Below are 15,168 nucleotides of genomic sequence, written 5' to 3' on the forward strand. Positions count from 1 at the left end.
GATAATGACATTACAGTATTCAGGAGTCAAAGATAATGATACTACAGTATTCAGGAGTCACAGATAATGACACTAGAGTATTAAGGAGTCACAGATAATGGCATTACAGTATTCAGGAGTCACAGATAAGGACATTACAGTATAGTCTAGCAGGAGTCACAGATAATGACACTACAGTATTCAGGAGTCACAGATAATGGCATTACAGTATTCAGGAGTCACAGATAATGACATTACAGTATTCAGGAGTCACAGATAATGACACTACAGTATTCAGGAGTTACAGATAATGGCATTACAGTAGTCAGGAGTCACAGATAATGACATTACAGTATAGTCTAACAGGAGTCACAGATAATGATACTACAGTATTCAGGAGTCACAGATAATGACACTACAGTATTCAGGAGTCAGAGATAATGACATTACAGTATTCATGAGTCACAGATAATGGCATTACAGTATTCAGGAGTCACAGATAATGACATTACAGTATTCAGGAGTCACAGATAATGACACTACAGTATTCAGGAGTTACAGATAATGGCATTACAGTAGTCAGGAGTCACAGATAATGACATTACAGTATAGTCTAACAGGAGTCACAGATAATGATACTACAGTATTCAGGAGTCACAGATAATGACACTACAGTATTCAGGAGTCACAGATAATGACACTACAGTATTCAGGAGTTACAGATAATGGCATTACAGTATTCAGGAGTTACAGATAATGACATTACAGTATAGGCTAACATGAGTCACAGATAATGACATTACAGTATTCAGGAGTCACAGATAATGACACTACAGTATTCAGGAGTTACAGATAATGGCATTACAGTAGTCAGGAGTCACAGATAATGACATTACAGTATAGTCTAACAGGAGTCACAGATAATGATACTACAGTATTCAGGAGTCACAGATAATGACACTACAGTATTCAGGAGTCAGAGATAATGACATTACAGTATTCATGAGTCACAGATAATGACACTACAGTATTCAGGAGTTACAGATAATGGCATTACAGTATTCAGGAGTCACAGATAATGATACTACAGTATTCAGGAGTTACAGATAATGACATTACAGTATAGGCTAACATGAGTCACAGATAATGATACTACAGTAGTCAGGAGTCACAGATAATGACACTACAGTATTCAGGAGTCACAGATAATGATACTACAGTAGTCAGGAGTCACAGATAATGGCATTACAATATTCAGGAGTCACAGATAATGATACTACAGTATTCAGGAGTCACAGATAATGACATTACAGTATTCAGGATTCACAGATAATGACATTACAGTATAGTCTAACAGGAGTCCCAGCCAGTGGAGGGAATAAGAAGTAAATCTCATCTCTGTTATGGCCTTGTAGAAGTGTGTTATATACAGTGTGAAAGCATGAGTGTATAGTGTACATTACCAGATGTGTTAAAACATTCACCACGGAACAGCAGTTTCCCTGATGAAAACCCACCTGAGCTCCTTGGGATCGAAGACCAGTTTGACGTCGTTCACGATGGTGGGGACATATCTCAGCGCTGCACCCTGGACAAAACAAAAACGATTAGGATTATCCCTGATCTTAAAGGTGATTAGATGACCAACTGGGTAACAACCCTGGCCCTCACTAGAATGTTGAATGTTAACTACAATATCACAATATTTTGTATGACAGGATGTGTCGTTACGCTTGTCTAGAGTCATCAGTCATTATGCTTGTCTAGAGTCATTATGCTTGTCTAGAGCCATCAGTCGTTATGCTTGTCTAGAGTCATCAGTCATTAGGCTTGTCTAGAGCCATCAGTCGTTATGCTTGTCTAGAGCCATCAGTCATTAGGCTTGTCTAGAGCCATCAGTCATTAGGCTTGTCTAGAGCCATTATGCTTGTCTAGAGTCATCAGTCATTAGGCTTGTCTAGAGCCATCAGTCGTTATGCTTGTCTAGAGCCATCAGTCATTAGGCTTGTCTAGAGCCATCAGTCATTAGGCTTGTCTAGAGCCATCAGTCGTTATGCTTGTCTTGAGTCATCAGTCATTAGGCTTGTCTAGAGTCATCAGTCATTATGCTTGTCTAGAGCCATCAGTCGTTATGCTTGTCTAGAGTCATCAGTCATTAGGCTTGTCTAGAGTCATCAGTCATTATGCTTGTCTAGAGTCATCAGTCATTATGCTTGTCTAGAGTCATCAGTCATTATGCTTGTCTAGAGTCATCAGTCATTATGCTTGTCTAGAGTCATCAGTCATTATGCTTGTCTAGAGGCATCAGTCATTATGCTTGTCTAGAGTCATCAGTCATTATGCTTGTCTAGAGTCATCAGTCATTAGGCTTGTCTAGAGTCATCAGTCATTATGCTTGTCTAGAGTCATCAGTCATTATGCTTGTCTAGAGTCATCAGTCATTAGGCTTGTCTAGAGGCATCAGTCATTATGCTTGTCTAGAGTCATCAGTCATTATGCTTGTCTAGAGTCATCAGTCATTATGCTTGTCTAGAGTCATCAGTCATTATGCTTGTCTAGAGTCATCAGTCATTAGGCTTGTCTAGAGCCATCAGTCATTAGGCTTGTCTAGAGTCATCAGTCATTATGCTTGTCTAGAGTCATCAGTCATTATGCTTGTCTAGAGCCATCAGTCGTTATGCTTGTCTAGAGTCATAGGTCATTATGCTTGTCTAGTCATCAGTCATTATGCTTGTCTAGAGGCATCAGTCATTATGCTTGTCTAGAGGCATCAGTCATTATGCTTGTCTAGAGGCATCAGTCATTATGCTTGTCTAGAGCCATCAGTCGTTATGCTTGTCTAGAGTCATAGGTCATTATGCTTGTCTAGTCATCAGTCATTATGCTTGTCTAGAGGCATCAGTCATTATGCTTGTCTAGAGTCATCAGTCATTATGCTTGTCTAGAGCCATCAGTCATTACGCTTGTCTAGAGTCATTATGCTTGTCTAGAGGCATCAGTCATTATGCTTGTCTAGAGCCATCAGTCATTATGCTTGTCTAGAGCCATCAGTCGTTATGCTTGTCTAGAGTCATCAGTCATTAGGCTTGTCTAGAGCCATCAGTCGTTATGCTTGTCTAGAGTCATCAGTCATTAGGCTTGTCTAGAGCCATCAGTCATTATGCTTGTCTAGAGTCATCAGTCATTATGCTTGTCTAGAGTCATCAGTCATTATGCTTGTCTAGAGGCATCAGTCATTATGCTTGTCTAGAGGCATCAGTCATTATGCTTGTCTAGAGCCATCAGTCATTATGCTTGTCTAGAGGCATCAGTCATTATGCTTGTCTAGAGGCATCAGTCATTATGCTTGTCTAGAGTCATTATGCTTGTCTAGAGTCATTATGCTTGTCTAGAGTCATTATGCTTGTCTAGAGTCATCAGTCATTATGCTTGTCTAGAGCCATCAGTCATTATGTACCAATGACCATAGTGCTATACTTTTGACCGGGGCCCATAAGCAAAGAGGAAATAAGGTACCATTGGGGACATGGCCACTGTTGAAGAGGATTAACAGTCTAACGGTAGGGAGGGGATTTAGGGAGGGAGGGAGGGAGGAAAGGAGGGATATCAGAAAATACCTTGAGGAGGAGCTAAAGAGGAGGAACGCAGAGATGCCCCGGGACACAGAACAGGCCAGGTCAGAGAGAGATAGATGCCCCGGGACACAGAACAGGTCAGAGAGTGCAAGAGAGAGAGTGTGAGAGAGAGCACAAGAGAGAGCACAAGAGAGAGAGTGTGATAGAGAGCACAAGAGAGAGCGAGAGAGATGCGTCGGGACACAGAACAGGTCAGAGAGAGAACACAGACATAGATAACAGTTGCAGAAGAAATACATATGAACACAGAGGGGAGGGAGGCACATGGAGAGATCTATTCAAAAAGACAATGAACACAGAGGGGAACAACACACAGACAACAATAGGAGATACAGTACCAATCAAAAGTCTGAACACACCTACTTATTCCAGTTTTTTTTTTACTATTTTCTGCATTGTAGAATAATAAGTGAAAACTATGAAATAACACATTTGGAATCATGTAGTAAACAAAAAAGTGTTAATTATACAAATCAAAATATATTGTATATTTCAAATAGCCACCCTTTGCCTTGATGACAGCTTTGCACACTCTTGGCATTCTCTCAACCAGCTTCATGAGGTAGTCACCTGGAATGCATTTCCATTAACAGGTGTGCCTTGTTAAAAGTTAATTTGTGGAATTTCTTTCCTTTCTTAATGCGTTTGAGCCAATCAGTTGTGTTATGTTGTGACATGGCAAGGGTGGTATACAGAAGATAGCCCTATTTGGTAAAAGAACAGCTCAAATAAGCAAAGACAAACGACAGTCCATCATTACTTTAAGACATGAAGGTCAGTCAATCCTGGGAAATTTTCAAGAACTTTGAACGTTTCTTCAAATGCAGTAAAACCATCAAGCGCTGTGATTAAACTGGCTCTCATGAGGACCGCCACAGGAAAGGAAGACCCAGAATTAGCTCTGCTGCAGAGGATAAGTTCATTAGAGTTAACTGCACCTCAGATTGCAGCCCAAATAAATGCTTCAGAGTTAAAGTAACAGACACATCTCAACATCAACTGTTCAGAGACTGCTTGAATCAGGCAGTTTATTGTCGAATTGTTGCATAGAAACCACTACTAAAGGATACCAATAGAAGACGAGACTTGCTTGGGCCAAGAAACAAGAGCAATGGACATTAGACTGGTGGAAATCTGACCTTTGGTCTGAGGAGTCCAAACTTGAGATTTTTGGTTCCAACTGCCGTGTCTTTGTGAGATGCAGAGTAGGTGAACGGATGATCTCCGCATGTGTGGGTTCCACCATGAAGCATGGAGGAGGAGGTGTGATGGTGCTTTGTTGGTGACACTGTCTGTGACTTATTTTGAATTCAAGACACACTTATCCAGCACGGCTACCACAGCATTCTGCAGCGATACGCCAACACATCAGGTTTGGGCTTAGTGGGACTATCATTTGTTTTTCAACAGGACAATGACCCAACACACCTCCAGGCTGTGTAAGGGCTATTTGACCAAGAAGGAAAGTAATGGAGTGCTGCATCAGATGACCTGGCCTCCACAATCACCCGACCTCCACTCAATTGAGATGGTTTGGGATTAGTTGGACCGCAAAGTGAAGGAAAAGCAGTCAACAAGTGCTCAGCATATGTGGGAACTCCTTCAAGACTGTTGGAAAAGCATTCCTCGTGAAGCTGGTTGAGAGAATGCCAAGAGTGTGCAAAGCTGTCATCAAAGCAAAGGGTGGCTACTTAGAAGAATCAAAATTCAAAAAATATTTTTTGTTTTAACAGTTTTTTTTAGTTACTGCATGATTCCATGTGTGCTATTTCATAGTTTTGATGTCTTCACTGTTATTCTACATTGTAGAACATACTACAACAATATAGAAAAAACCCTTGACTGGCTCTGTATATTGTCCTTTACCCCTAGGAGAGCATGATACATATGGACCGATTAATTAGGGACGATTTCAATCAGTAATCAGCCTTTTTGGATGCCGATTATGGCCGATTACATTGCGTTCCACGAGGAAACTGCTGACCACCTGTTACGCGAGTGCAGCAAGGAGCCAAGGTAAATTGCTAGCTAGCACTAAACTTCCATCTTATAAAAAACAATCAATATTCACATAATCACTAGTTAACTAGTGGTTGATGATATTACGAGGTTAACCAGCTTGTCAATGCGGTGCCCGTTAATTTATCATCGAATCACAGCCTACTTCAACTTCGCCAAACGGGGGATGATTTTTTACAAAAACGCATTCGCGAAAAAAGTACAACCGTTGAACGAATGTACCCAACCATAAACATCTTAAAATCAATACACAGATGTATATATATATGTTTAAACCTGTATATTTAGTTCAAAGAAATCCAGGTTAGCAGGCAACATTAACCAGGTGAAATTGTGTCACTTCTCTTGCGTTCATCGCACACAGAGTCAGGGTGTATGCAACAGTTTGGGCCGCCTGGCTCGTTGCACGCAGAGTCAGGGTGTATGCAACAGTTCGGGCCGCCTGGCTCGTTGCACGCAGAGTCAGGGTGTATGCAACAGTTTGGGCCGCCTGGCTCGTTGCACGCAGAGTCAGGGTGTATGCAACAGTTTGGGCCGCCTGGCTCGTTGCACGCAGAGTCAGGGTGTATGCAACAGTTTGGGCCGCCTGGCTCGTTGCACACAGAGTCAGGGTATATGCAACAGTTTGGGCCGCCTGGCTCGTTGCACGCAGAGTCAGGGTGTATGCAACAGTTTGGGCCGCCTGGCTCGTTGCACGCAGAGTCAGGGTGTATGCAACAGTTCGGGCCGCCTGGCTCGTTGCACGCAGAGTCAGGGTGTATGCAACAGTTTGGGCCGCCTGGCTCGTTGCACGCAGAGTCAGGGTGTATGCAACAGTTTGGGCCGCCTGGCTCGTTGCACGCAGAGTCAGGGTGTATGCAACAGTTTGGGCCGCCTGGCTCGTTGCACACAGAGTCAGGGTATATGCAACAGTTTGGGCCGCCTGGCTCGTTGCACGCAGAGTCAGGGTATATGCAACAGTTTGGGCCGCCTGGCTCGTTGCACGCAGAGTCAGGGTGTATGCAACAGTTTGGGCCGCCTGGCTCGTTGCACGCAGAGTCAGGGTGTATGCAATAGTTTGGGCCGCCTGGCTCGTTGCACGCAGAGTCAGGGTGTATGCAACAGTTTGGGCCGCCTGGCTCGTTGCACGCAGAGTCAGGGTATATGCAACAGTTTGGGCCGTCTGGCTCGTTGCACGCAGAGTCAGGGTGTATGCAACAGTTTGGGCCGCCTGGCTCGTTGCACGCAGAGTCAGGGTGTATGCAATAGTTTGGGCCGCCTGGCTCGTTGCCGCCTAATTTGCCAGAATTTTACGTAATTATGACATAACATTGAAGGTTGTGCAATGTAACAGGAATATTTAGACGTAAGGATGCCACCCGTTAGATAAAATACGTAATGGTTCCGTATTTCACTGAAAGAATAAACGATTTGTTTTCAAAACTGATAGTTTCTGGAAATTGACCATATTAATGACCTAAGGCTCGTATTTCTGTGTCATTATGTTATAATTAAGTCTATGATTTGATAGAGCAGTCTGACTGAGGCAGCAGCAGGCTCGTAAGCATTCATTCAAACTTTACTGCATTTGCCAGCAGCTCTTAGCAATGCTTGATGCACAGAGCTGTTATGACTTCAACCCTATCAACTCCTGAGATTAGGCTGGCAATACTAAAGTGGCTATTAGAACATCCAATAGTCAAAGGTATATGACATACAACATACAAATGGTATAGAGAGAAATAAGTCCTATAATTCCTATAATAACTACAACCTGAAACTTCTTACCTGGGAATATTGAAGACTCATGTTAAAAGGAACCACCAGCTTTCATATGTTCTCATGTTCTGAGCAAGGAACTTAAACGTTAGCTTTCATACATGGCACATATTGCACTTTTACTTTCTTCTCCAACACTTTGTTTTTGCATTATGTAAGCCAAATTGAACATGTTTCATTATTTATTTGAGACTAAATAGATTTTATTTATGTATTATATTAGGTTCAAATAAAAGTGTTCATTGTTCATTCAGTATTGATGTAATTGTCATTATTACAAATATATATATTTAAAAAATAAATAAAAAATATTAGGCCAATTAATCGGTATCTGCTTTTTTTTGGTCCTCCAATAAATCGGTATTGGTGTTGAAAAATCCTAATTGGTCGACCTCTACTATAGACACATAGTGGACATGAGATGGGAACTAGAGACTGATCTACACAGGGAGACAGAATGCATAGAATACCATGGAAACACAAAAGGCATCACTCTGAAGCAGAGCCAGACTATATGATTGATGTCCTACCTTCACCATGCCTGTGTTCTCAGAGTTGATGTTCATCATGTCATTGAAGGAAGTGAAGAGATTCCTCAAGGACTCCATGAAGTCTGCTTCTCCTTTGTTCTCATACAGTCTGGGGAGAGAGGAGAGACGGATGGACGGACGGAGGGAGTTAGGAGGGAGAAGAGGAGAGATGGATGGAGGGAGGGAGGGAGGAAGTGGAGAGATGTATGGATGGACAGAGGGAGTTAGGAGGGAGAAGAGGAGAGATGGATGGAGAGAGAGGAGAGATGGATGGAGAGAGAGGAGAGATGGATGGAGAGAGAGGAGAGATGGATGGGGAGAGAAGAGAGATGGATGGAGGGAGAGGAGAGATGGATGGAGGGAGAGGAGAGATGGATGGAGAGAGAGGAGAGATGGATGGATGGATGGAGGGAGTTAAGAGGGAGAAGAGGAGAGATGGATGGAGGGAGAGATGGATGATAGAGGGAGGTAAGAGGGAGAAGAGGAGCGATGGATGGATGGAGAGAGTTAGGAGGGAGAAGAGGAGAGACGGATGTAGGGAGAGGAGAGATGGATGGGGAGAGAGGAGAGATGGATGGAGGGAGAGGAGAGATGGATGGACGGACGGAGGGAGTTAGGAGGGAGAAGAGGAGAGATGGATGGAGGGAGGGAGAGGAGAGATGGATGGGGAGAGAGGAGAGATGGATGGAGGGAGAGGAGATATGGATGGATGGAGGGAGGGAGGTAGGAGGGAGAAAAGGAGAGATGGATGGTTAGGAGAGATGGGATGGACGGACGGAGGCAGGGAGTTAGGAGAGATGGATGGATGGACAGAGGGAGGTAGGAGGGAGAAGAGGAGAGATGGATGGAGGGAGAGGAGAGATGGATGGACAGACGGAGGGAGAAGAGGAGAGATGGGTGGAGGGAGAGATGGATGGACGGACGGACGGGAGGTAGGAGGGAGAAGAGGAGAGATGGATGGAGGGAGAGGAGAGAGGGATGGGGAGAAAAGAGATGGAGGGAAGAGGGATAAGAGGAGAGAGGGGTGGTATTAGAGAATGAGGAAGAGAGTGGGAGAGAGAGAGAAGTGGAGAGAAAAAGGGAGGAGAGGAGGAATTAAAACCGATGATTTAGAGACCTTTCATGAAGTCCCTCCACACACAGAGACCTGCTGTTAGCTCACACAGAGATGTAAACAGGCCCCCTGTAGCCAGATGCCAGTTGGCCACTTCTCTGTCATTGTTATATCACTGTTCTCTACCCATCAAACCAGGGCCCACTGACTGTAGGCTCTGCATGGGTTCCCAATGCAAATACCAAACAAGATCAAAATACCTTGATCATTGCTGATCATCGTTAGCATCTAAAACAAGCGGGCTACTCCAGCCTGTCTGCTTCCAGCGCCAAAAGCAGGGAAAACATGGACGGACGGACAGGAGGTAGGAGGGAGAAGAGGAGAGATGGATGGATGGATAGGAGAGATGGGATGGACGGACGGAGGCAGGGAGTTAGGAGAGATGGATGGACGGACGGACGGGAGGTAGGAGGGAGAAGAGGAGAGGTGGGATGGACGGACGGAGGCAGGGAGTTAGGAGAGACGGACGGACGGACGGACGGGAGGTAGGAGGGAGAAGAGGAGAGGTGGATGGATGGATAGGAGAGATGGGATGGACGGACGGAGGCAGGGAGTTAGGAGAGATGGATGGACGGACGGACGGGAGGTAGGAGGGAGAAGAGGAGAGGCGGCAGGGTAGCCTAGTGGTTAGAGCGTTGGACTAGTAACTGGAAGGTTGCAAGTTCAAACCCCCGAGCTGACAAGGTACAAATCTGTCGTTCTGCCCCTGAACAGGCAGTTAACCCACTGTTCCTAGGCCGTCATTGAAAATAAGAATTTGTTCTTAACTGACTTGCCTAGTTAAATAAAGGTAAAAAAAAAAAAAAAAAAACACAACGGCAAGTCCTGGCATACCAAAAGACTTATATGAATTAATTAATTAGCATATTCATCTGGAATACTTTACGCAGGGGGAAGAACAGTTCATGTACTGTGATTTATTGATGTGATGCGATCGCCAGGTACAAGGCTTTGTAACTGTTTTATAATGAAGGAATCAGGCTAGACAAGGTGTATACCACGGCTAAGGGCTGTTATTACCCATGACTCAACCACGGCTAAGGGCTGTTCTTACCCATGACTCAACCACGGCTAAGGGCTGTTCTTACCCATGACTCAACCACGGCTAAGGGCTGTTCTTACCCATGACTCAACCACGGCTAAGGGCTGTTATTACCCATGACTCAACCACGGCTAAGGGCTGTTCTTACCCATGACTCAACCACGGCTAAGGGCTGTTCTTACCCATGACTCAACCACGGCTAAGGGCTGTTATTACCCATGACTCAACCACGGCTAAGGGCTGTTCTTACCCATGACTCAACCACGGCTAAGGGCTGTTCTTACCCATGACTCAACCACGGCTAAGGGCTGTTCTTACCCATGACTCAACCACGGCTAAGGGCTGTTCTTACCCGTGACTCAACCACGGCTAAGGGCTGTTCTTACCCGTGACTCAACCACGGCTAAGGGCTGTTCTTACCCATGACGCAACCACGGCTAAGGGTTGTTCTTACCCATGACGCAACCACGGCTAAGGGCTGTTCTTACCCATGACTCAACCACGGCTAAGGGCTGTTCTTACCGATGACTCAACCACGGCTAAGGGCTGTTCTTACCCATGACTCAACCACGGCTAAGGGCTGTTCTTACCCATGACGCAACCACGACTAAGGGCTGTTCTTACCCATGACGCAACCACGGCTAAGGGCTGTTCTTACCCATGACTCAACCACGGCTAAGGGCTGTTCTTACCCATGACACAACCACGGCTAAGGGCTGTTATTACCCATGACTCAACCACGGCTAAGGGATGTTATTACCCATGACTCAACCACGGCTAAGGGCTGTTCTTACCCATGACTCAACCACGGCTAAGGGCTGTTATTACCCATGACTCAACCACGGCTAAGGGCTGTTATTACCCATGACTCAACCACGGCTAAGGGCTGTTATTACCCATGACTCAACCACGGCTAAGGGCTGTTCTTACCCATGACTCAACCACGGCTAAGGGCTGTTCTTACCCATGACTCAACCACGGCTAAGGGCTGTTCTTACCCGTGACTCAACCACGGCTAAGGGCTGTTCTTACCCATGACACAACGCGGAGGGCCTGGACACATCCCTTAGCCGTGGTATATGGCCATATATCAAAACCCCCCCGAGGTGCCTTATTGCTGTTATAAACTGGTTACCAACCTAACCATATCCTAACCATATCACGTTGAGCATTGGCTACACAGCGGGAAATGGTTCAACTCTGAGACTGTCGATTCCTACAGAATAAGAGCAAATCTTAGACACTAATTACTAGTCCGCAGCTAGATATAATTAATATAATTATCAACTGTGTGTAGTGACTCTTTTGTCTTTCCCGCTCTTTCTCAGTCCACACCCACTTCCCAGTCCACACCCACTTCCCAGTCCACACCCACTTCCCAGTCCACACCCACTTCCCAGTCCACACCCACTTCCCAGTCCACACCCACTTCCCAGTCCACACCCACTTCCCAGTCCACACCCACTTCCCTTTGTCCACCAAGCCGTCATATTGGCTGAGCCCACTAGGGAACCTCATAATTTCCTTGTAACCAGATCTACTGTTTGTTTGTTTATGCATTTCTGTGATTGTAAATAAATGATTAAGACAATTGGTTTATGGATGACTCATAGTGAACACTGGGTTCGTGCAGATAACCAACAATTTACGACGTTTGGAATGAGACTAACGCGAGGTAAAGAAAAATTCATTAATTTAAAGACTAACTGATCAGATTTTAAAATATCTGAAGAGTTATAATTAGGAAAATTATTAATTTGTAATCTGAATATTTTCCTTGGTGCCCCGACTTCCTAGTTAATTACATTTACATGATTAGTATAATCACGTAATAATTATTACAGAGAAATGATTTGGTTAAATACAAGTCTTCACTTTTAATGATACTGAAGACACGACAGTATGGAGGAATCTGGACTGTAACAGTTAGTATGGAGGAATCTGGACTGTAACAGTTAGTATGGAGGCAGAATCTGGACTGTAACAGTTAGTATGGAGGAATCTGGATTGTAACAGTTAGTATGGAGGAATCTGGACTGTAACAGTATGGAGGAATCTGGACTGTAACAGTTAGTATGGAGGAATCTGGACTGTAACAGTTAGTATGGAGGAATCTGGACTGTAACAGTTAGTATGGAGGCAGAATCTGGACTGTAACAGTTAGTATGGAGGAATCTGGACTGTAACAGTTAGTATGGAGGAATCTGGACTGTAACAGTTAGTATGGAGGAATCTGGACTGTAACAGTTAGTATGGAGGAATCTGGACTGTAACAGTTAGTATGGAGGAATCTGGACTGTAACAGTTAGTATGGAGGAATCTGGACTGTAACAGTTAGTATGGAGGAATCTGGACTGTAACAGTTAGTATGGAGGAATCTGGACTGTAACAGTTAGTATGGAGGAATCTGGACTGTAACAGTTAGTATGGAGGAATCTGGACTGTAACAGTTAGTATGGAGGCAGAATCTGGACTGTAACAGTTAGTATGGAGGAATCTGGACTGTAACAGTATGGAGGAATCTGGACTGTAACAGTTAGTATGGAGGCAGAACCTGGACTGTAACAGTTTGTATGGAGGAATCTGGACTGTAACAGTTTGTATGGAGGAATCTGGACTGTAACAGTATGGAGGAATCTGGACTGTAACAGTTAGTATGGAGGCATCTGGACTGTAACAGTTAGTATGGAGGAATCTGGACTGTAACAGTTAGTATGGAGGAATCTGGACTGTAACAGTTAGTACGGAGGAATCTGGACTGTAACAGTTAGTATGGAGGAATCTGGACTGTAACAGTTAGTATGGAGGAATCTGGACTGTAACAGTTAGTATGGAGGAATCTGGACTGTAACAGTTAGTATGGAGGAATCTGGACTGTAACAGTTAGTATGGAGGAATCTGGACTGTAACAGTTAGTATGGAGGAATCTGGACTGTAACAGTTAGTATGGAGGAATCTGGACTGTAACAGTATGGAGGAATCTGGACTGTAACAGTATGGAGGAATCTGGACTGTAACAGTATGGAGGAATCTGGACTGTAACAGTTTGTATGGAGGAATCTGGACTGTAACAGTTAGTATGGAGGAATCTGGACTGTAACAGTTAGTATGGAGGAATCTGGACTGTAACAGTTAGTATGGAGGAATCTGGACTGTAACAGTTAGTATGGAGGAATCTGGACTGTAACAGTTAGTATGGAGGAATCTGGACTGTAACAGTTAGTATGGAGGAATCTGGACTGTAACAGTTAGTATGGAGGAATCTGGACTGTAACAGTTAGTATGGAGGAATCTGGACTGTAACAGTTAGTATGGAGGAATCTGGACTGTAACAGTTAGTATGGAGGCAGAATCTGGACTGTAACAGTTTGTATGGAGGAATCTGGACTGTAACAGTTAGTATGGAGGAATCTGGACTGTAACAGTTAGTATGGAGGAATCTGGACTGTAACAGTTAGTATGGAGGAATCTGGACTGTAACAGTTAGTATGGAGGAATCTGGACTGTAACAGTTAGTATGGAGGAATCTGGACTGTAACAGTTAGTATGGAGGAATCTGGACTGTAACAGTTAGTATGGAGGCAGAATCTGGACTGTAACAGTTAGTATGGAGGCAGAATCTGGACTGTAACAGTTTGTATGGAGGAATCTGGACTGTAACAGTTAGTATGGAGGAATCTGGACTGTAACAGTTAGTATGGAGGCAGAATCTGGACTGTAACAGTTAGTATGGAGGCAGAATCTGGACTGTAACAGTTTGTATGGAGGAATCTGGACTGTAACAGTTAGTATGGAGGAATCTGGACTGTAACAGTTAGTATGGAGGCAGAATCTGGACTGTAACAGTTAGTATGGAGGAATCTGGACTGTAACAGTTAGTATGGAGGCAGAATCTGGACTGTAACAGTTAGTATGGAGGCAGAATCTGGACTGTAACAGTTTGTATGGAGGAATCTGGACTGTAACAGTTAGTATGGAGGAATCTGGACTGTAACAGTTAGTATGGAGGCAGAATCTGGACTGTAACAGTTAGTATGGAGGAATCTGGACTGTAACAGTTAGTATGGAGGCAGAATCTGGACTGTAACAGTTAGTATGGAGGCAGAATCTGGACTGTAACAGTTAGTATGGAGGAATCTGGACTGTAACAGTTAGTATGGAGGCAGAATCTGGACTGTAACAGTTAGTATGGAGGAATCTGGACTGTAACAGTTAGTATGGAGGAATCTGGACTGTAACAGTTAGTATGGAGGAATCTGGACTGTAACAGTTAGTATGGAGGAATCTGGAATGTAACAGTTAGTATGGAGGAATCTGGACTGTAACAGTATGGAGGCAGAATCTGGACAGTAACAGTTTGTATGGAGGCAGAATCTGGACTGTAACAGTTAGTATGGAGGAATCTGGACTGTAACAGTTTGTATGGAGGAGTCTGGACTGTAACAGTTTGTATGGAGGAATCTGGACTGTAACAGTTTGTATGGAGGAATCTGGACTGTAACAGTTAGTATGGAGGAATCTGGACTGTAACAGTTTGTATGGAGGAATCTGGACTGTAACAGTTTGTATGGAGGAATCTGGACTGTAACAGTTAGTATGGAGGAATCTGGACTGTAACAGTTAGTATGGAGGAATCTGGACTGTAACAGTTTGTATGGAGGAATCTGGACTGTAACAGTTAGTATGGAGGAATCTGGACTGTAACAGTATGGAGGAATCTGGACTGTAACAGTTAGTATGGAGGAATCTGGACTGTAACAGTTAGTATGGAGGAATCTGGACTGTAACAGTTAGTATGGAGGAATCTGGACTGTAACAGTTAGTATGGAGGCAGAATCTGGACAGTAACAGTTTGTATGGAGGAATCTGGACTGTAACAGTTAGTATGGAGGAATCTGGACTGTAACAGTTAGTATGGAGGAATCTGGACTGTAACAGTTAGTATGGAGGCAGAATCTGGACTGTAACAGTTAGTATGGAGGAATCTGGACTGTAACAGTTAGTATGGAGGAATCTGGACTGTAACAGTTAGTATGGAGGAATCTGGACTGTAACAGTTAGTATGGAGGAATCTGGACTGTAACAGTTTGT

The 15,168-nt window shown here is 44.0% G+C and overlaps 1 protein-coding gene across 5 annotated transcripts in view; it reads right to left on the minus strand.

Annotated features, from left to right (window-relative positions):
• The window catches only part of LOC110514830 (dedicator of cytokinesis protein 1), a 611,880-nt gene that overhangs the window by 416,502 nt on the left and 180,210 nt on the right, over nucleotides 1–15,168 (minus strand). For all 5 annotated transcript variants that reach the window (XM_090217799.1, XM_090217795.1, XM_090217797.1 and 2 more), the window contains exons 23-24: nucleotides 7,922–8,030; nucleotides 1,497–1,567 (exon numbers count right to left, since the gene is read on the minus strand). In XM_090217799.1, the coding sequence (XP_090073925.1) occupies nucleotides 1,497–1,567; nucleotides 7,922–8,030 (180 nt within the window). The remainder of the gene's footprint in view (nucleotides 1–1,496; nucleotides 1,568–7,921; nucleotides 8,031–15,168) is intronic.

The sequence above is a fragment of the Oncorhynchus mykiss genome, chromosome 23, assembly GCF_057628025.1.
Source record: "Oncorhynchus mykiss isolate SJ-2025 chromosome 23, ASM5762802v1, whole genome shotgun sequence".
Lineage (NCBI taxonomy): Eukaryota > Metazoa > Chordata > Actinopteri > Salmoniformes > Salmonidae > Oncorhynchus > Oncorhynchus mykiss.